Below are 23,411 nucleotides of genomic sequence, written 5' to 3' on the forward strand. Positions count from 1 at the left end.
TAATTTCACAGCCTTAAGGTTGTAGAATACAATATCATCACTAGATCAATACTGTCTGATAACTTCATTTAAGTTGGCAACATAAGACGATGATTTCACAATCCATGAGTAGTATTTGGCCTCCAAATACTGAATCAAAAAAACTGTGAGGGTTGATGAGGGAAAATGAGATAAAACCTTGAACATTATGTTTGTTAAAAGCTCAAAAATGGCAAAAGTTATAGTAGTATGTTGGCTTTTAGGCCTCAATGATGAGTGATGATGGATCTGATCTAATGACTATGGGGTAGTTTGCCTAGAGGCTAGAACAAACTCCATTCAAGTCTGGTCATATCTGTTTAATGTTCAGTTGCAACTTGACCCAAAACTGGCCTAAAACCAAGTTTGAAATGATAGGCCCAAGATTAGAGTTCAATTTTTATGCGCAAATGGCCAGATTGGCTGAGTCGTTTATATTCGTATCTTGAATGCACCGATCCGGCTAACCCTGAAATCAATTTAAATCCAGATCAACCTAGCAATACAGTAATAAACCTACCTCACGGGTTATGTACGTATAAATTTTCCTACATATACAATCCAGTAGTGGCACTATGATAAAAGATCAAGTTACAAATGTAGCTACAGATTTATTATATCGAACAATGCTGATCATCCCTTAGAGGAACCCTCTTCAACTACAATAAGACAGTTACACCAGACCAAGTAAATGTTACACCTGTCTAACCATTTTCTAACAATTAGAGGCCGAAACACTAATCTGAATTAAGTCTTTATGTCAGTAACAGGATTTCTATCCTCAGATGCAGATGGGGCATCATCAGATCTCTCTACTTTCTCTGCTCCATTTATCTCATTGAAACTTCTTTTCTTCGAAGCAGAAGCCGGATTCTCGTCCTGTTCTTTCTCCTGTTGCTGGGCCTCACTGGTTGAAGCAGAGTACAAAGGAGGTTCACGGCCACTTAATCGGCAAAAGACTTTCTCAACGGTTTCGCTAATTTCCTTCCCCAAACCATTATCATCTAAAATTAAGTCCCACACCGATTTAGAGGCCTTCTCAAGCACAGGGGCTCTGCCAAAACAAGGAGACACTATGTTTACAAACACCCGACACAAGACGGAAAAAATTCAACAGACAGTTAACCAGCATTCGTCATAATACAAGAGCAAAGAGATCATCACTAACAGAGCAAATAAGAGCATTTCTGCTCTGCAGCATTTAGACACTAGACTATGCTGCCAACAAATTTTTAAAGGAAACCAATTACCATATTAGAAACACCATATACAATACCCATAAGCCCATATCGCATAGGACAGAATGCTCAAAATAGCCTTGACCATTGTGAAAGTTACGTGTCAACAGAACTTCACTAGTATTCAAGCTATTTGAAGCTGAACCTTATTATTCCTAGGGGCTGTTTGGTTACAGGATTGCAAGAGGAGAATTTTATCTCGATCTTCCATGTAGGTTGTTTGGTTTTGCCCTCCATTTTCCACCTTTCACCAGCTTTCCTTTCAACTTTCAAGACCACTGTTACCCCTCAGGCCCTCACCAGAACCACCACTCTGCTATTCTGGTCTAGTGGTGTCTTCTGCCTTGTCCCACATTCGCATCACCCTACTCTTCATTTGACCCACAACAGTTACCACACCCCTCTTTCACCCTGAAATCCAGAATCACCCACCAGAAGTCCAGAACCACAACCAACACCTCTCACACCCATAAGCCCCATCCGATACAATTTCCCATACTATACTAATAAATAACTCTCATCTCATTACTAAGGTGGCTCACCCCAATCACTAAAGGTCCAGTTTAAGGCAGGTCAAAAGAGTAAAGAGACGACAAGGGAAGGCAGTTGGGTGGTAGCAAGCAACCGTGACAAAGAAATGCAATGACAGATTGACTGCAGCAACAATTAAAGATAGATAAGCAGCAGAGGAGCAGCATTGTCAGTTGTGGCAGGAAGAGTGAGGAAAATGGTGGTCTACAGATGAGAAAGAACTGAAGCCAAGAGGAGGTTGTGACATTGATGGAGAGGATGAACAAGTGTGTTGAAATCCAGGAAGAGAGGAGAGAAAGATTGGAATGGTTGGAAACTTGGTATTATAAAGGAATTTAAAATTTCTTTCCACCTTTCCAGAATTCCAACTAAACAAAATTAATAATGGGAAGGTATTAATTTCTTTCCCATTTCTTCCACTTCAATCAAACGGAAAACAAGCTACCTCTCCTAAGTTTCCAATATGTATTACAGGCCCAGGAAATTTGACTGCCTAAAAGGGAAAGAAAAAAAAAATCAAAATTTCACATGTACACAAATTTTATTGGCACTCCAAGTAGTAGGACTAGTAAGTAATTGGTACCTTGTAGGACGTCAGCAAAGGTACTCAGATTAAAACACACTGTACCAACTCTGCAGAAGAAGCACATACTAGGCTGACTACATGAAAGGAAACAAAAAGACTGACTAAAAGGATGAGTGAGAAACATAACATTAGCTCTCAAAGAAAGTAAAGTTATGGTTCATGGTGAGACTAAAGTCTTATAATTTTGAAACCCACAAATGAAGAAACAACTCATCACGTTGGTTAGTTGGCACTATCTTGATCAAGTCCAATTTGTAGAGTCAAAAATCATCAAGCTTGCCAACAGCTTATAAAGCTAAAACTAATCCACACAAAACTCAAAAGTTTAATTCTAATTCAGGTGAAGCTGAGCTATTTACGACTTATGAAAGTAGACATCCTCATAGACATAACTCCCTTTCCCCACAACCAAGGCTGCTCCTAAAAATCTGAAAAGCAACGACCATCAGGATTAGCATCACAACTTACTCAAGCTCCTGTCGAAGAGAATCAAAAAGCTCCCTTTTGGTCTGCTTCTCTGCTCCAGGTGTGTTGAGAACCTTGCTTTGTTCCACCATTGTTATTGTTGTTTTCTTTAACTCCTCCTGTAAGAGAATATATATTCATCACTCCCCATTACCCCATATAGAAGGGAAGCATTAATAATGATGATAACCCCGATATAGAAGGGAAGCCTTATAATGGTGAAAACCCCCCATATAGAAGGGAAGCTTTAATAATGATGATAAGATCACGAGCAAAGAGTCATGAAGCATATAAACTATCATCTAAACCATATGATTTACAAGTATTATGACCATTGGAAAGGGAAACTAAGTCGGGATCCTAGGCTCAAAGTCTCTTACCCAAGGAGTGTATCACTCCTATTCCACAAAACAACAAGGAATCATAGAGCCCAATAATATTTGCACCACCATCCAATCATCTCAAGCAAAGCAAGATCCAGAACACATAAAAAGAGGGGGGGAGGCAGACAACAAAATGTTGGTTTTTGGATACACATTTTATTAGTTTAGCCGCAACTAAATCCTTCGAAATGCCTAAATGGAACATCAAACAATCCATCTACAAGGCCATCCAGCCATTCACTCCCTTCTTCAATTACTTTCAGCAGATTAAACCGTGCCAAATTGTAGTTTTAACACAAGGCATTAATAAGTCTAACACATAAATGATCATCTAGCTTCTACCATAGACAACCTAACATGATCATGGAAGCCACTAATCCAACTAAATAAGCTCATTATCATATCCAAGTATACATAAACCTTTCGAAAAACAGCCGTGCAGCGAAATCATTAAGCTTAATGTAAACCCCATGAATCCTTAAAAAAAAGGGGGGGGGGGGGGGGAGGGGGGGTGTTCTTGAAAATTAGTTGTTCACTTACATTAGCTTTAAGCTGATTGATAATCTTCAACCTCAAAGCGTCAATAGTTCCATCATTCATCAAAGACTCCAAAACATCATTCGGGCTAATTACAGAAGATGATTCCATTATCTTATTTTTCAGCTGAATCTTTAATTAGCACACCTGAAATTGATACATAAAATACAATTGATCAAAATAAAATTCATAAATTTACACAAAATTTATGTATTTTTGTACCTATATAATTTCTTTATCTGGGTTAAGAATATGATAGTTTAAGTGCAAAAATAAAATCCTGTCTAATTTATACGATTCGGATTTTAAACCTAAATTCTAAAATTGATGATAAAATAGTTTAGATTTTTGAAATTTGGAATTAATTGTAAAAGAAATTAGGGTTACCTTTGAAGAGGAGAGAAAAAACTGGAAAATCGCTGCTGCCGTACGCCGGAGGAGATTGCAGGTCAGCCCGGAGAAACCAAGCAAAAGGAGTGCTCTTTCCCTTTTTAATGCTCGCGCTGAAGGTGCAAATTTTTTTTTTAATGGCAAAAGATAACGAGCGAATTCAAGCTTGATATGTTTATCTAGGGGTGTCTGTGTAATTTCGCAATATAAATGAGTGGGTAAAGTTGGCAATTCAACGTGCAATGTAGATGACAGTTACCCTTGGGTAACCCAAGGTAGAGAGAAAATCATCATGAAGTGGTGGTAAACTTTACTTGCGAGATTGAGAAGGACAAAGGAGGCATAGCTAATGGGAACGGCGGTGGTTGTGTATGTGTCTTATATGACTGATCAACCATGGTACGACTTCTAATTGGTTTATTAAACGCGCTATAAGATGTATCGGAAAATTATGGTGATTAATCTGGGATTCAGTTTTTCAATTTTACTGATTGGTTGGTTGTCGTTGAGTTTTGAATATGAAATAGTCCATTTGAAATACATAAGTCCATTGACTGATTAATAAAATAGATTAATGTGTTTGTTTTGATTTGTTAAATTGAAAACAACATTCCAAGAACTGGGTTAATTTAACGCAACAAATTGGAGTCGTTTTCACACTAACTTCCTCAATCCATCTAACAATGGAAGCAAAACAACTAATCGAACAACATACCTATCAAGTATACTCCACAGTAGAAGTACCATTGACCTTCATTTAACCAATTAATTGTAATTTTCAACACATTCTCTCTCCTCCTAGTATCGTGACAATCACCACCAACCGCCGCACCATCACCACCAACCTCCACTAATTTCTCTCTCCTCCCCCTACACCATCGCCCTCTCTCCACCTCTCCTCCACCCCCACAACCACAATTCCAACTCCAAATCCCACTTCCCCAATCCCAACCCCCCTAAAAAAAACAATTCTAAACATACACAACATGGGTCAATTTAACAAACCCAGTTTCACCCCTTCGGTGTTAACCACGCCATAAACTCCCAGTCCGACCCCGATTTAGTCTTCAGCATCTTACTTTCCAACTGCTTATTGCCATTAGTGTGAAAAAATGAAAATACCAATACTTACGACATGAAAACGTCAAAAATGGAATTAAAAACCACAACCAACATCTAACCATGAGTTACTTTCAGTTAACTATGTCAACCCAAAACTAACGGTCGTTAATCTATGGACGAGACCCACAAAGGGACAAAGATAGTACAATTTATGTTAATCTAGGAGATAAATGGGGGCATGCTCGCGTTAGATAATAAAAGAACTAAATGTGGTAATATTAAAATAAAGTTACCATTAATTAAACTAAACGACGGATGATTTTGAATTAATACTATTTTAAAGTCTTATTTGTGCTTCCCTTTAGAGCTCATTTCTTTTACGCTTGCACACTTCTCTAGTTCTCTCCTCTATTGAACCGTACTCTGAATCCTCCATTGAAGCGGCTTCTGAGCTTTCTCTCCTCGATTGAACCGGCTTCTCAGCTTTCTTTTCTCCATTGAAGCAACTTTTGAGGTAAGATGTTTTTTCTTTTTTCTTTTGTATCATTAAAATCAATTTCACAATCTAGGGTTCATCGTCAAATAGTCAAATTAGGGTTCTTAGGTGGACTATTTAACTAACAATTACAATTACTAAAGTTAGGTTAGATTAGAATGAGCAATTTTGTTGCTAGAATTTTGATATGTGCACTCAACATTGGTATTCTTAATGCAAGCAGAATTGTTTTGTGAGCCTACTTTGATAATTGAATCAAATTTGGTTGCGAATATGTTGCAGGCCTTTGATTATAACCCTTTAATGTTAGAACGGAACTCTGAAAATGGACCTGAGCCCAGGGCAGGCGCCCCTCCTGCCCCGGCTCAGGGTCGGGCCTTCGCCGAAGAGGGGAAGGATCCATTGGAGTGGAAAAACATGAGTACTACCAGTGATAAGGTGGAAAATGGCCAACCAATTACGAAAAAACGGCTTCCAAAGAAAATTAGGCAGATCCCAGAATGTTATTTCCTTCCCAGGAAATCTATACCCTCCGCAATTGCATTTTATGGATCCTTTATTGTAGCTGGAGTTGGTGCTGGCATGCTTTGGGAGGTTTGGATCAACAAGAAAGTTAAAGGTATAGAATTTGTTGCAATGTATGAGTGCGTATCTTCGTGTTTTTCTGTATAGTAGATTACATTGCAATAATTAGTTGCATAATAAAGTTAATTTGATTGTGATCATGGTTGAGGGTCGTCTAATGAATGCATGGTTGATAGAATGGTATTGTTCTATCACTCGATATTGTATGATGGAACCACTCATTTATTTTGCTCTTTATAAGTTTGGTAAATGAGATAAAATTGGTTTTCATTTCCAATGGAGTTGAATGGTTTGTTTTGTAAAGTTTGGGTAATAATAATAATTGGTTAAATCAAAATGGTTTGTTTTTCTGGTTTGTGATTTTTATTTACTCGTTATGAAGTAACACATTGTTGTTGGGTTGTTGCTTTTGGTATCAAGGGTAATGCTTCTTCATTGCTGATTGATAAGGTTATGTAATTTTAACTGACATATCTGTTTATCTTATCTCTCGTGGCTCTTTGTGGCTTTGGAGTAATGTTGATGTAGATGTTGAACCTGCAATGAAATGAATTTGATTTTAAAATATATGATTTTGGTTCCACTTGGCCTTTATCCAAAATCATAGAAGCCTTGGATTATTAAGTTTATTCATCTTTGCAGATACTCCTTGTATATCACTGCAATCTTATAGACACAAATTATGAAAATTTGTTTGGCATGAAAGTATGAAACTGATGTTATTACTGGAACTCATAAATTGCTACTAGAATTTCTCTTTTGTTTTTCTGGTGCTCCTTATTATCTCTGTAAAGTGAATTTTTTTCATCTGAAGTTGGCTCTTTGAAATGATTGCAGAGGATGGAGGTATTATCTGGGAGTTCAACAAATGAAGCCAAAGAGAATCAATTGTCTCCATCACATCTATGTAGGCCTTTTCTTATCTAACTGAATGGTTACCAACTCGGAACGGGTTGTGCATAAATTTTTTTGATTTTGCTTTGAAAAGGTTTTTTTTTTTTTTTTTTTGTTTTCTTTCATTCTATTTGCTGATGGATTTCTTGTCAATATGGTTCACACTGCCTAGTTGATGAAGGCTTGGTCGATTAGTAGTGTTGTAGACATTTTGGTTCAATAGCTATGATACGGGGAGTATAATTGTATGACTGCCATGCTTGCTGCATTAATGCAGAAACAGAGCTCATGTGGACTTATATTTTTGCTTGTACTGATCAGGCTATCTCTACTCTTTATGGGTCCTTTTTCGGAGAGCATTGTAGGTACAAAACTCGACGAATCTGTACTGTGTTAACTTTATATCATTCATCTATTTTTATGTCAAAGGCGCTGGAACTTCAGGTTTGTGGTCTAATGCCATCACTGTTTTGCCTTTATCATCCGTATGATGCTGTCAATGCTCTTTTGGAGAGCATATTTTGTGCAAATTATTACTGCTAACACTAGAGCTTCCAGACTCTTGCTTGTCTTTTGGAAGATATTGACAGTTATTTTTATACTTTGGTTTTGGTAAACTTCAAATTCTCAATGTTAGAGATATGAGATGAAGTAATCAATGTCAGAATATACATTTGTGTGATTCCAGGATGATATTACTCCTCCGTCATGTAATAATCGCAACACATTTTTTTTCTTCCATTTCTTATTTGATAAGAACCTACTTTTTTTTTTTTTTTTTTTTTTTTTTTTTTTTTTACTATTTCTCCCCCCTATTAACCCCATTTTTTTACACTATTTTTTTTTTATATTATTTCTTTCTCCTACTAATATTTAATTATAACCCTGCGCCTTTTTTGCCCAGTTCCTGGACATTTCCAGGGGACTGGTCAGTTTCTTTTTGATTTTCTGGCTCAAATCTATCTTCTTTCCATCAGAAATCGGAGAAGGATGAGCTGACATCTGTTATCATCTTTCAGAACCAATTATCTTTATAACTAGAACAAATTTTTTTTTGAAACAATTATAACTAGAACAAATTTGTTTCTAGCTGACTTATTTCCCTATAAAAGGGTCAGACAAATTTCCATAAATGATTATATTTTTGGGCAAAAATGGGTGTTGAAATTTGACTAGTCATTGGAATAGCACCAATTATTAAGTGGGGTGCAATGTGTGTCATTAATTGTCCTTTAATTACTGAAAATGCCGTCTCAGTTTAAGTGTCAAAAAATATTTATTAATGGCGTGTGTTACACCCAAATGAATAGTTGGTGGTGTGTCATCGACTAGTCAAATTCAGAGTGTTGGGTACATCCATCCTATAGTTCACGGTATTAATAATTTAAAACCAATTTTGTCCATATTTTATAATATCTTTCATCTTAACATGTCTAAGAAATTTGAATTTTCTCTCCTCTCTCTCACTCTTATTTATAAAAAGGAAAAATTGGTCGCAATAACACCAACTATGACGAAAGTGCGTGTAGCAGCACAACCTTTTGAGGGTGCACTCAACATCCCAAACTATGCACTTTGCACTTGGGTGCACATAACAACATAAATGACATTGGCATAACTTAGATTTCTTCAGAAATTGGAATCTGAAATATTTTTAATGCTTTTTTTTATTTATATATATATATATTTGTTTAATTCCATTCTACTTAATTTTCCATCTCACGTAACCAAGTAGTCTTCTCTTACATTAATTATTTTACTTTAAACACCATTCAATTTCCACCATTAAATTAAATTATTTCAAAAGGTTTTCACCATTATTTTCTATCGTTTATTTCTTCAATTACTTTTTTTTACATCTCATGTGATTGACTTAGTTTCCTCTTCCATTATAATTAATTTTTTCCCTTTAAATTATTCTCTCTCAACCTCCACAATTAAAGTGTTGTACATCAAAAACCAAAAAATCAATTTGGCATATCTTAAAATCCAATTCTAGAATTGTTGTTTGAATTAAGTATTTTGAATCATTTTGTGGGGCTTAATTGGTATTAGAAAGTTATTTAATTTGGTAGAATAAAGGTTTTCGAATGATTTTTATTTATTTATCAATTTAGTATTTGACTAAGTGGAGAGGGAAAGGAAATTAAGTCAATCATGTGAGATCAATATTAGAAAAAAAAAAAAAAGCAATTGAAAAAGCAAACGAAGGAAAATAATAGCACAATTTTTTTTGAAGGAATCCGCTTAAATGGTGGAGGTTAAGAAATGCTTAAATGAAAAGAAAAAATAAATAAAATAAATAAAATAAAAAGGAGAAGAAGGGAAGGCTAATTTAGTCACGCATGATGGAAAATCATGTAAATTTAAAAAATGTTTAAACAATTATAAAATAATGAAGATTTCACTTATTCCATGGAACCTTAGTTCATTAGTGTCATTTTATGCTAATATGTGCACCCAATCACATACTTTGTACTGTACACTGCACCCTTAAAAGGTTGTGATGCTACACACACATTTATCATAGTTGGTGTATCCCTTAAAACTAGATTTTAAAATTTAGGCTCCCAATAATATATATGAAGATAGAATTTCCCCGATGACGGTAAACTGTCAGTACAAATTTATTGTCATCGGTAAGTAGCAACAAATGTTTAAATTGTTGATAATTCTAAAATTATGGAGAATTTTACTGGTCGTCAATAGTAAAACGTCTGTAAATATCGCTTTCCTATAGTATCGGTACAAATTTATTGTCATTGGTATGTAGCGACAAATGTTTAACTTCTGTATAATTCTAAAATTACCGGTCGTCAATGTATGTAAAAATTGCTTTCTTGTAGTGCATCATGGTACTCCAACTCTCCAAGTAGCCACCATTATCCTAATTATGTACTCGTACTAATTGTTCTTTATGTTTGGCCTTAACATATCATTATTGCTCTTTTGTCGTTGTGCTTGGTGGGTCTCTATTACGAGTATTACCCCTACCCTTATTTCATCACATGTCTATATTTTCATAGATTTATTAATAGAATGAACGGAGTTAATGCTAATCCCTTCTTCTCCATACATTTTTTTTCCTTTTTCGTTTTTTTAGTTGAGATAAACAATGTATAAAAGTTTTCTATATCGAGAAAACACCAAAAACATAAGCAAAAGGAAAAAGTAGGAGGATTAGTTTACTGGATCATTTTAACCTTTGAATTTAATACTCCATAATATTTATTTATCTAATTCTGAATTGAAATTACTTATTTTAAATTTTAAATACTATTGACTATTAACTTTGAAAAATATTTATAGGTATTTAGGGTTCGTTTGGCATTGTTGTGATTTTCTGTTTTATGATTTTGATTTTCAAAATCATATGATATATGTCGTCTAATGAATAAAAAATTAGTTAAACTTATTAAAATCCTGATAATTTAGAAACTGACAACAAAAAAGTGGAAACATTTTTTTTTTGTAGCCTGTCTTTTGTTTTTGGTTTTTAAAAAAATAAAAAGCTAAAAACAAAAAACAATGTCAAACAAACACTAAGATATTAATTTATTAATGGAAAAATCCACGAACGAGAAATAGAGAACTACTACTCGTATGTGCAAGGTGGAGCCATTGGTGGCGAAAATGATTGCACAACCACTATAAGATGGCGCCACCAACAACATGATTCAACCAAAAAATTAAGATAAGGCAAAACAAAAAAAATAAAGTTTCAAGTAACAAATTATTATCATCTAAAAATTCCAAAGTAGTCATTTTAACTTTTGTTTTCAAAACTCTGAAAACTACAATCTTATACAGTAAATATGATCTGGGATTAATATTAATTCATTCCGATATTATATTGAACATATCAAATTGAATTGGGACTTTTATATGTGAAGCAAAATAATGTAAATATGGACTAATTAAGAAGATTCTTCCAAAATAACTATTTACTTTCACTTGATCACCATTGAAATAGAGACTGAGCTTGAATTGAAGATGATGGTTATAAAAAAAATTACTTTTGTGGTAAATAATTAATACAGCAGTAAACAATAATACATGCAGAAATATATAATTACATAATCAATTATAAATTAGGAAATAAAATTTGGATGTTTGTAATTGGTATGTTAATGAAGCCATTGCCTCACAAAAAATTCCAAATATGGAAACTCTAAAAAAGAAAAAAAAAAAAAAAAAAGATTGAGAAGGTCAACAAAATGCTAAAAATCTCATACTTGTATTACATTTTGTGTCCTAAAAAGTTACTTATTTGTCCAAGTAATTAATCTAATAATAATGGACCGATTATCAGAATTTGAAACTTGAAAAAAAATGATTCCAAATTCCCACATCTTTACTCTGTTTACTACTCCCTCTGTAATTTACTACTCGTATGTTCAATTAACTTTGCTCTGATATCTTTAGAAGTTCCAAAGGTAAGAGTCTTGGTAAAGTGAAGCATCATAAGTGTTCTCGGCCTCTTGACTAACGTAATCAAAATTATTATTTGACTGATGTTGCGTTGCAAAAAAATCACCCCCGGTAAAATCATCAAATCCGGTTAAATATCCGAAATCCGACACGTAATTACCCGACCCGAGTGCGTTACTCAAACTTAACTGATCTTGAAACGACGCTTCTACCCCTGCCACCTCAAAACTACTCGTGTATGTATAACTATCCATTTGAGTAGTTGTTGTTGTTGTTGTTGTTGTTGTTCCGTCCGACATAGATGGTGAGTATGACAACGCCTCACCCGACTCTTCAATCATCGGATTCTCCTCTAATCCACCTCGATCATCCTCGTTTGTCGAGTTATAAGCGAACCTAGAGGCCGCAACTTGGATCTCAGACGGAGTCATTGACCGCCCTCCAGCAATATCAGGTGGATTCTCAGGAAAATTAAAGTTAGCGGACTTGCCACGTAAACAAAATTGTGCCGCGTCAAATGCACGTGCTGCCTTCTCAGCTGTGTCATACGACCCCAGCCAAATCCTCTCCCGACTGTTAGGGAGACGGATTTCGGACACCCATTTACCCCACTTCCTCTTGCGTACACCCTTATATTTGATCGAGTTTATGTTACTACTATCGTTTGGTTGGTACTCCGGCGATTTCTTGACCATTTTTTGACGAGTTTGTAAGATCGAGTTGGGATTTGAGAGTGTAACGAATTTTAGTTGGATGAAGAGAGTGATGCAATTGAGGTGCTTATTTATATGTGTTTGTGTTTTGAGGTGAGATAAGTCAACACATTAAAAGAAGCGTGTTGGTCAAAGGGGGGGAGGAGTCGCACGTGGACAAGGGATTAGTGAATACGGGGAAATATTACGCGGTTGATTTGAATTTCTGATGTGCTACATAAATAAGAACCACGTGATAGTGATTTTTTTTTTAGTAAAATATTATACATTAGCCACGTGTCATAATGATGTAGCACTATCTTGGAAAGGGCCGTAAAGCCGTAAAGTGGACCCCATTTCAAAGAGTGAGGGACAAATCGAGTAAGGAGTAACATCATTGAAAACTACATACTTGTACAGTTTTTGTTTCTTTTTTTTTTTTTTACTAGTGATAGACTTATGGATATAGACATATAGTACAATACTCCATCAATTGTACTGTTACAATAAGAGATGGAAATGAGCCAAGTCGAAACGAAAAATGGCCTGATCTGATATGGTCTAAGTCTATCATATGCACGTCAGTAGGTTCAGGCTGTGTATGAACTTCATTATTAAATTTAGTATGAGCACGGCGAATTGGCCAATGTTTCGGCCAAGTTATCAAAAAAATATAGTCCATATAATTTATTAGGTGGCCCGCTAGCACACACTATTTTATTCTTGGCCTGTTCTAGACACAAACCGTTTGAACACGATATGATGCATGCTAGCTTGACACATAGGCCTACATGGCACGGCTCGTATCCATGCCCATCTTTAGTTACAACTAACTTACAAGTGTACTTTCTTCATAGCAAACTCGCATCTTTTTCAAACAGTGAAAAGTGAGAAAAGATGTTGAAGAAGAGTGTAGGTTAAATTAGGGCTCTTATATTAAGTTGAGTGCTCAAGTTTCAAAGTCATAAAAAAAAGTTTCAAAGTTATAGTCTCGACTGTGTAAAAGAATCAAATAAAATCACATATAATATCATTTTTTTAATGTCTATATATTATTAGATTAAAAATATGGACGAAGACATGAAGTTTATCGTGGATTTACTCTTCGTTAATCTATTTGTACTACTTCCGTTTCTTATTAGTTGCAACAAAAGTTATTATTTGTGAGAAGTAAAAAATTCATTTATTGCAAATAATATTAAAAACAGTATTCTAGTTTATTTGGTTATGTTCTTGGGTCTGCAACCTTACTATTTTGACTCTAGCTGGCAAATTAAAACCCCGTTTTGATAAGGAGTACGTGTAATAATCTTTGTTGTTTTTGCCCCACAAAATATTTATTTATTTTTATTTTTTTGTTTTTTTTGTGAAAGTATTGCTCATTATACTAAGGAGAGTAAGGACCTTAATAATGGACTAGGTGATTTGGACAAATCATAACTGCCCAACATATATATTTGTATTTTCTCAAAACCAAATTGAATTTACAACTCCATAGAAATGAACATACTTCCGTATATAATTTTAATTGGTCTTGGCCTCCTAAAACAGATAAGTGATAATAGGTATTATGAGTACATTTTACAAAAGAATTATATATATGTATGTAATTTAATTTGAACACTTTAAGGGTAGGGATTTCTATTACCCTTTCACTCAGGTTGGGTTGATCCAAGTGAGGTTCCGATCCAATAAGATAGTTCATGGAAAAAATAATCATCATATACTCAACATATAATTAGAATTAATAAAACTAGAACTACTCCCACAATATTTTTATATACTTGTAAATGTATGTACGGAGTACTTGGTATTTACATTTATATCATCATTGTTGTGATGTTGTCGACTTGTCGTAGGTACTATGTGATTTGGGTCAAAATATCCAGGTCACGTGGCCCAATCACAAGGGGACACATGTCACCCCAGGAGAGGTCCAAAAAGGACCAAGTTGACACGTGGCACTCTCAATCCTCAAGGAAGAAGGCGGCTTTTAACGGTCCAAATTCCGATAACGCTGTAAAAACGACGCAACCCATTTACCTAGGTTGATGACCTAAAAAAGGTGGCACTGATTCCCATGACCCTATAAATAAGGAGATTTACCCCAATTTGGGGACACGTTCATTTATTACGCACAATCAATTCTCTCACATCAGAGAAAACATCTGATCTCGGAATCTGAGAAGATCTACTTTTACTTTCCGCACTTTTTACTCTCCTTCGACTCTTACTAACTTGATCGTTAGAGGCGGAACTCCGCACAACCGGAGCTTCCGTTTGTTTACAGGCGAAGGGAATCTAGTCTTGGTGACGTAACTCTCCCGCAAGACACCTAAAAAAACACGAAACACTATGCGGTCATGCTAGACATTAAAGTGCATTTAGCAATAGTAACCTATACTCCTGTAGTCGTACAAGTCAATAAGTCATAACCATGAAATATTATACGGAATATGAGTATTTTATATGAGTACTCCATACATACAAAGTATATTTTGCCCATACATATACACTATGTCACATATATTTTGAGTTTGTCCCATCCGTTTTATCGGAACTTAGCTTTGACTACATTCGGATTCGACCCGGATTGCACACCTGGCTTATGACGGGTGAATCTGATTACAAGAGTTTTCTGCATTCGGCGAGGCTCGAACTGAAGACCTCCCTTAAACGACATCAAATTGTTTACCACTTGAGCCAACTCTTGTTGGTCACTATGTCACATATAGATATCCAATCATTAAGGGTCCGTTTGACATCACTGTGGTTTTCTGTTTTTTGATTTTTTGTTTTTCACAATCATATGATATATGTCATACAAGTATAATGAATCAAAAATTAGTCAAACCTATTAAAATAATGATTATTTTGAAAACTGACAACAGAAAAGTGGAAACACCTTTTTTCTTGTTTCCTTTTTTTCGTTTTTTGTTTTCAAAAACTTAGAAAACCGAAAATAAAAAACGATGTCAAACAAGCCATCATTTTTTCGCATAATCCTTTTGTAAAAGTATACCTAAATGTTCCCACTCTAAAATTAAAAATAATCATAATTTCATACGTACTCCTAACATATTATAAAAGTCTGTATGTCAGATTGTCAGCAACATGTTCCCACTTTCTAATACTTACTGTAATATCAGCATTGCCATTGTACGAATGAAGAATATATTCAAGCACGTTTTGACGACTAATAAGATGTTTAGTTTAATGATATTATGGCTTTACGTCAAAATTGTATCTTATTATTTGTCCTTAGTAGATAAAGATGACCTCTGCTTCGTAAGTAGCTTCAATATTATTCTTATCATGTGATTCATGTCAAACCCTTTTTCAAGTCAGTTCATTTGGTTTCCCTTTTACTTTATGACATCCCCCACACCCTTTTTTTTTTTATAACGACTCTTGTTACATTCATGGTACGGTATGGTATAGTCATTGGAAAAATGTTAATTAAGAACATAGAAGAGGTCAAATTTTCCCTCTTCCTAGAAGGTGATTAAGATTATATTTATTCTACTTTAACTTTGTTTATTGTCTCGTAAAAAATATTTATTTTTAAAGTGTACCGAAAAAGATTTTATTTAAATAATTTTAGAAATTTTATATTAAATTACTACAAAGATGAGAGATGTAACATGTATGTACTTCATATACATAGTTGGAAACAGAATTCTTCTCAGTGTGTAAGGGTATTTTAGGTACCAAAATGTCCAATGTCTAATGTCCAAATGTACTCGAGTTTCGCCTTGCAAGGGTGTTTGAGAGCTACGCCTACAAGAAAGAGAAAGTAAGTTGCCCCAAGGTTTGACCCGGGACGGAACGCCCCTTCGACACTTAAGTCAGTAATATACTTTCTAGAAAGAGAAAGTAGAGAGAGAATCAGAGATTGGAAAAAGTTATTTACCATCATTAATCACTGGCTTGCTATTTATAGATGTATGTACTTCCAGGTGGCAAAGATGTACTTTGTTGGACATATTAGGGGTAAATCTGTACTTTATGATAATAAATAGATGATTAAGGATGATGAACTGGATTATAGAGAGATATTTTCGTCATTTCAGATTTAACGAGCTTAGGACATGGACTAGGCTCAAACAGTAGCATATGGAATTTGTTAGATTAGAATGAGAAAACCATTCACGATTAAGCTAGTGACTTATACATTGACATATTGAGATTTGGCATGAAGTTTTCTTTAAATATAGTAGAGTAATTTAATTTGTTTATTAACACATAGATCCTCATATTACTATCGTAATTTATAGACCTTTACTTTAATATGGTTTTTTTTTTTTTTTTTTTTTTTTTAAAAAAACGAGCCAGCTAGTGAGATGGTACGGTATACCCATATGTACCCTTTTCTTACACGGTTAGTAGCAAAGACCATAGACTATCAAGAATAAAAAGAGTCAAATATTGTTCAATATCAAATTCACTCATGTAACTCGACACACCTTAATTAATATTACATAAGAGAATGTTCCTTATAATAATTACTTCCTTGACCACTACCAGTACCTCTCATTGGTGTAAACTACGGAACGCCGTCAAAACATATTTGCATTATTGTCAAATTAATTCGATCAACCGCCATTATTTTCATCAACTACTACATTTTCTTTTTGAAGGAAACTACTACTCGTATACTTTCTAGTTTCTATCCTTAAACTTTTGGTTTTCTTAGATTTCAGATATTGAGTAAAATAAAGAGTTAATTGTTAACAATAATTTTATAAGACGAATTAAATACAGAGAAAGAGTTTAAGTCAAAAGGTGAAGTCGTTTCTCGTTAACGCGTGGTTGGTCCAAATTCAACCCGTACATGAAACATGAGTATTAGCCATGCAAAACCCCCTTACGTCATTGCAAATTATCGCATCATATATACCAAGTATGTGTCAACGTCCTTATATCACTGTTGAGTAATAAACCGTACTTCTATGGTTCTATGTCATCCGTATGTTTTTTTTGTGCAAGATTATCCATCCTTATGAGTGACTTAATTAAACTTACTTCGAGAGATTTCTTTTTTTCATTTATTATTGTACGTACTCGTATATATTGGGGAAAAAAATGATACATACAACCTTGTATATAAAAAGCTAAAAAACAAAATTTAGAGTATTAATAACAATGATCAACGCATCATTTTGTCACAAACTTTCAAATTTATACAATTTTATGAAATACCTTTTTATAAGTGAAACATTTTTCAAGAGTACGTATATCAATGCAAAACTTTGACTAATAATATATATCTTTAATTATCAAAATAACAATTAAATATTAATAAATTATTACTCATTAAAACGATTCCAACAAGTACCCATAAGATCATATGTTATCTTATGTATAAATCAGTAATACAAGTATTCGTCAAAGTGGATTAGGTAAATCAGTGACGGAATTTGGCCGAAAATATTAGAGGGTCGGGATTTAAATAATTTACATCTCACTCAAAACTAATCATTATGTCCCAATATTTTATAAGTAAAATAAAGTTATTTAAGTTAAGTAACTAATTAATTAGAATAATTTACCATGGGGCAGGGGCCAAGCCCCAAATGACCCTGGTAGAAGTTTTCTCTCTAAAGTAAAACGTGCAAAAAGTCACAACATTTTACTTTTAAAAAATTACAGAGAAGTACAATTGATTCTTATATTCAATCCAAACGACTCGATATATTAAGAGGAGTAAAGTGGTGCGTTGTAAAGAAGAAGAAGATGAAGAAGAAGAGTGAAGTGAAAGTTTTTTGGTGCACTAAACTAAAGGCTTACACGGTTTCTTGGACCATGGATTCCCCTGAACAGTGGATACATCCCATGACATCAAACAATAAGTCAAAAATAGTGGAGTAAAAAATAATGTACTACAATGTATTAAGAAAATGACCCACAACACACATGTTGCATATAATATAATCATGCATTAAAAGAATTAAATTGCGACATGATAATATGACCCAACCAATAATAAACGTGAAGTTTTGCTTTGTTGTTCCAACTTAACGCCGCCTTTTGGCATATTATATAGAGTACTCACATACTTTTTGCCAAGACTTTACTGAATACATGTATAATTACTTATTAGTATATTATACGCTAGTACGCTACGTCATGTGTATAATATACACCTCGTGTATTTTAAAACTTAATTAGGTAAACTTGTTTTGAAAAGTCGCATGTCTATCTGTTCACATTTTACAGTATATTAAAAGTAGGTCAACTCATTTTAAAAGTCTCATGTTCTATTTTACACTCACGAACTTTGTATTTCTTATGGTAAGTAAGCTTGGATTATGATAGAAAAAAAAAAAGTAAGCTTGGTTTCAAAAGGAAAATAACGATTTCGTGTTTTCAGTCCGATCTTGGTAAAAAATTGAAATTCTCTTATATATTCAGCTAGAAAACCCTAATAAACATAACATCATCTTACGTGTAGCTTTTATATATCTTCATTGGAGTACATGTTCACCGGAGTTAGTTTTCATGTTCTTTGAAGTTAGACTTGAATCCACCATCATATTTACATCCAAAATAATATAAACTTTGGAATGCATAACAAAATCACGAGTCGATTAGTGTAATTAGCACGTATTTTTAATTTTAATTTAAAATTCCACTTTTAGCTACTTTATTTATGTAACACCCAGAGGGAGTTTGTTAGCTTTTGCCTAGTAAATTTCAACCACAAATTTCAACCAATATTTTTTTCACAAATTCTTATATGTGTCTGGACACACCGTGTGGCCAGCCATCATAGGAGTTACTTCATTAGTGTAATAGGGGTTACTTGATCAGTGTTAAAGGGGTTACTTGATCAGTGTTAAAGGGGTTTCTTCGTCAGTGTTATATGGTTACTCAATCAGTGTTATAGGGGTTATTCGGTCAGTGATACAGGGGTTACTAGGTCAGTATTATAGGGGTTACTTTATTCTTCTATAAGTGGCCACACGGTGTGGCCAACCACGTATAAGGCGGACTGTATTTTTTATTTTTTTAAATAGAAAAGGAGAATATATTACATTAGGTGGTTAAAAACATCAAGAACAATAACCAGAGGTTGAGGAAACCAAAAGCAAAACAACTTCTCCCCATGCTGCAAACAAAGTAAAATATGCAATATTGGGGGAAGCCACCTAATGGGCGAAGCCCATCCAATGAAAGAACTACAGAAACTAAGACATAAAAGCAATAGTAATAGTTAAGACTCTTAAGAGGGTATTCAGCTAGTGACTTGAGAAGTTGAGAGGATAAACAATATTGAATACAAGAATTAGTTAGTTTTCCAAACATTCCCAAAACACGAAATAAAGATATATGAATATGGAACATTTTCGGAATTTATCATGTTACCATATAGCATAGAACACTGGTACCTGTGATTTATCAGAGTAAACTGGTTTTAGTCAGACTAAAAATTGATCATGGGCATCCTACTGGTGAGCAAAGCTGTTCATAGATCATCAAATTAGATTTTAGCTCTTATACCATGTATATCATTTCCATTATTTCTCATTCAATGTTAACCTTCAAACATTAAGAATTAATTGGTGTGGATGTCAATTATCTTGATTGATTTGTGACTTAATGGACAATACTTAAAAATTATACAAATTTTGTTTCCATAATTATTTGCTATGGTGAATTGAAACTTTCTCTGCACCAGTAAAAAACTAATCAATAAATTTTATGAAGTGCATGATACAAATAGTGTTATTATTACCTTTAAAATTGAGGATTGGGCTTAAACAAACCACTTAATGCAATTGGATTTAGCCACCATAATCCCCAAAAGTAATATCTTAATTTCTACTAATTTTATCATTTACCAAAGAAGACACAAAACACATTAGGGACGAGTCACTCAACAATAGGTAAAGATTCTTTGATAGAGAGAGAATGGAGTTTTGTTGTAAATAAGAAGTACAAAGTAGTTAAAAAAAAAAAAAAAAGGGCTTACCGGTAACCAAAAGGCCGGTGGTAGCACATATATCTACACAAAAATCTAGGGTTTTGACTTTTGAGGGAGGAAGAGAGAAAAGGAAATGAGAGATAAACGGATCTAAAAAGGTACCAGTATCAAATCTCAATCACTAGTTTCAGTCAGTTAATGAATACAACATATATTAATTAATTTGCCAAACATATCCAATAAAAACACGAGTTCACCATTAATTAACATATAACATTTTTGGGATTTATCAATTTTCAGCAATGCACATTGTTTGGGGTAAAAATACCCTAAACACGTGGCCCAATGGCCTAGTGACGCGTGGCACCCAGCCGTTGGTCAGCAGGGTTCCAATCCTCTGCTGACACGTGTCCTCTAAACCCTAAAAGGGGAACCATCCCTTCCCCACTATAAATAGTGGAAGGACCCTCATTAATGGGCATCTGAACATTTATTGCTTACATTGAATACTCCTCAAAAAAAACAAACACCTACCCCGAGCAATATTAATTGCGGAATTCTCCCATTACGCGAGAAGTAACTTCAACAATACGTGCATTCTACCTCCCGTATCTTTACTAACTTGATCGTCGGAGGCGGAGCTCCTACCCCCAGGAGTCTTCGTGATTTTGCAGGCACAGGCGTCGAAAGGCATTCTTGGAATTGTAACTCTCCCGCAGGACACATCAAAAAACCCCGAAACATTTGGCGCCGTCTGTGGGGAGAGTACTTCTAAGATGACTTCTGATACTGTGTCACCGAATCAGGGCAAACGGCCTGTGGTCGAGCCTGAGGTCCAGACGGACCATGAAAGTGGAGACGAAATTGAAACATATGTGGCCCCGGATGGGTCCTTCAGAACGAAGCACACTCGTGCTAAAGATAAAAGAGAACGGGAAATCAGCCAAGCTGCTCCCAGCAACCCAGCCGGGCAACCGGCTGGAATTACCCAGACGGTGGAGGGCTCAGCTCCCGTTACAAGAAACGAACTCATGTCATTCATGAATAGTTTCAAGGGTGAGATCAAGAGCCTCATCCGGTCAGCTACTCCAAAGAAGGGTCAGCCGGCCAAGAAGCCTTCTGGAAAGAAAGCGGTCAAAGAACGAGTTCCTACCCCTCACCCAAAGCCAAAGGAGGGGGAGGGCCTAAGGTTTGACCCGAGCAGACTCCGTTTTCCTCAAGGGGAGCTGCGAAAGGCCATCCGGCACGTACAGCCGGATGGCTCCAAGAAAACATTCTCAGACGCCCGCACATTTCTCCAAGAGAAGCGAGGTCAGGCGTCTGCGTCGACCTCAACGTCGACCTTCCCGGACAGTTTCCATGACGTCTCACACAGGCGTACGGGAACGAACCCTGGGAGCCAGACGGGCGAAGCTTCTGCCCGGTCTGGACCCAAAGTGATCCAGCCTGGCCTATTCGGCACACCAAATGGGTTGGGTGGATCCCCTTTTATGTCACCGGGTCTTTTCGGTGGGCAAGCGCAGCAGCCGTACCAACCCACGGACTGGCAGCTGCGCCTGCTAAATTTGGGGGAACAGCCAACGGCGTTCTCACCCGAGATAACCCAGGCGGCACAGCCGCCTAAGATCAAGAATGTTTTGGTGGGGGCCTATGACGGCACCACCAACCCAGAAGACCATTTAATGGCCTACTCTAACCTCATGTACCTTCAGGGGTTAGATGATGCCGTCTGGTGTCGATGCTTCCCGGCTACCCTCAAGGGCATAGCCCAGCGGTGGTTTGGTAACCTACCAGCCGGTTGCATCAACAGCTTTCGAACTTTGGCGTACTTGTTTACGTCAAATTTCTCAATGAATATTCCTGCCAAAAAGACTAGCCTCGACCTAGGGGCAATACAGCAGGGCGACCGGGAGGGCCTCCGGTCATACGTCAGACGGTTCAATCTGATGAGAATTCAGATTCCAGGACTATCAGACGAAGTGGCCTATACAGACTTCTTTCGAGGTCTGAAGGATGGGTCGACCTTTAAGTTTGACCTCGTCCGGAAGAGGGTTGCTACCCTCCAAGAGGCGTTAATTGAAGCTGAAGCCTATATACAGGCGACGGAGCTTTGTGCTGTCAAGCAGCCGTCAGATTCTAAAAAGTCTGACAAAAAAGAGAGCCGACAACAGCATCAGCCGGCAAGAAAGGAAGAAAAGAGAAAAGGGGTCTGGGCAGCTGACCGATCAGGACAGCCGGCCCAGAAGATCAGGCGGAAGTCAGAACCGTATGTCCCCAAATACGAGTTCGCAAAAGATTGCTCCACCATCCTCCTGGAAATCAAAGACCGGATGTCTCTCGACAAACCGGATGAAATGAAAAGCCCCGTGAATAAACGGGACAAGAGCAAGTATTGCCAATACCACGAGGATGTCGGCCACGACACCAATGGCTGCTATAGCCTCAGGCGGCTATTGGACCGTCTGGCAGATGAGGGGGCCCTAAAATCCTACCTACCCAAGGCTAAGGGTAATACCCAGGCCAAGAAAGGGCAGGCGGCAAAAACCGGCCCAGTAAACTCCGAGACGGATGAAGAGACCATCTTCACAATAGCAGGCGGTTTTGCCGGAGGGGGTCCTACCATCCGGGGCACCAAAGACAACATCAGGAAGCTGGTCAACTCAGTGGATGAGGGCCAGGCGTCGAAAGACATCTTTCCTGAGGTCCTTATTTCTGAAAAGGACCGGGGCAAGGTCAGGCGGCCTCATGATGACCCCATCGTCATCGAATGCAAGGTCGCCAACCAGAAGGTTGGCCGGATCCTAATAGACACCGGGAGCTCGTCTGACTTGATCAGTTATCAGTGCTTGACCAAGCTCAAGTACACATCCGGTACCATGCACCAGGCTCCTCACCCACTAGTTGGTTTCGGGGGTGGAGTAGTGCATCCGGTCGGAAGCATAGATCTTCCGATCCGGCTGGGTGAAAAGGGGCAAGGACGCCACATGGTAGTCAGGTTTTTGGTTGTGGAGGAGCTGTCCGCCTACAACATGATATTTGGCCGTCCTACCCTCAACGCATCTAAGGCTGTCATCATCCCGTCCCTCATGCTGGTCAAGTTTCAAAAGGATGATGGTTCAGTCGGTGCCCTAAGCGGGGACCAGAAGACGGCAAGAGAGTGCTATCTCTCTGACGTC

General features: G+C 36.4%; 3 protein-coding genes across 4 annotated transcripts; 1 reads left to right on the plus strand and 2 right to left on the minus strand.

Annotated features, from left to right (window-relative positions):
• Positions 1-493: 493 nt before the first annotated feature.
• Positions 494-4,553, minus strand: LOC110697199. Its single transcript, XM_021874545.1, has 4 exons — positions 4,146-4,553; positions 3,762-3,905; positions 2,842-2,957; positions 494-1,072 (listed from the first exon to the last, which is right to left on the minus strand). The coding sequence occupies exons 2-4, from the start codon at positions 3,867-3,869 to the stop codon at positions 766-768; spliced, it is 531 nt and encodes a 176-aa protein (XP_021730237.1). The 5' UTR covers positions 3,870-3,905; positions 4,146-4,553; the 3' UTR covers positions 494-765.
• A 196-nt stretch (positions 4,554-4,749) lies between these two features.
• On the plus strand, positions 4,750-7,958 carry LOC110697200. 2 transcript variants are annotated; one of them, XM_021874547.1, is made up of 4 exons: positions 4,750-5,724; positions 5,989-6,325; positions 7,129-7,198; positions 7,507-7,958. In XM_021874547.1, exons 2-3 carry the CDS (start codon positions 6,010-6,012, stop codon positions 7,161-7,163), a joined length of 351 nt encoding a protein of 116 aa, XP_021730239.1. In that variant the 5' UTR covers positions 4,750-5,724; positions 5,989-6,009; the 3' UTR covers positions 7,164-7,198; positions 7,507-7,958. The 2 variants fall into 2 exon arrangements, with proteins under 2 accessions (XP_021730239.1, XP_021730238.1); XM_021874546.1 differs by having other exon boundaries at positions 4,756-5,724; positions 7,129-7,958.
• Positions 7,959-11,252: 3,294 nt separating this feature from the next.
• LOC110697201 (ethylene-responsive transcription factor ERF017-like) lies at positions 11,253-12,393 on the minus strand. Its single transcript, XM_021874548.1, has one exon. The coding sequence runs from the start codon at positions 12,309-12,311 to the stop codon at positions 11,607-11,609; it is 705 nt and encodes a 234-aa protein (XP_021730240.1). The 5' UTR covers positions 12,312-12,393; the 3' UTR covers positions 11,253-11,606.
• Between the last annotated feature and the right edge of the window lie 11,018 nt (positions 12,394-23,411).

Source organism: Chenopodium quinoa, unplaced genomic scaffold (genome assembly GCF_001683475.1).
Source record: "Chenopodium quinoa cultivar QQ74 unplaced genomic scaffold, ASM168347v1, whole genome shotgun sequence".
Lineage (NCBI taxonomy): Eukaryota > Viridiplantae > Streptophyta > Magnoliopsida > Caryophyllales > Amaranthaceae > Chenopodium > Chenopodium quinoa.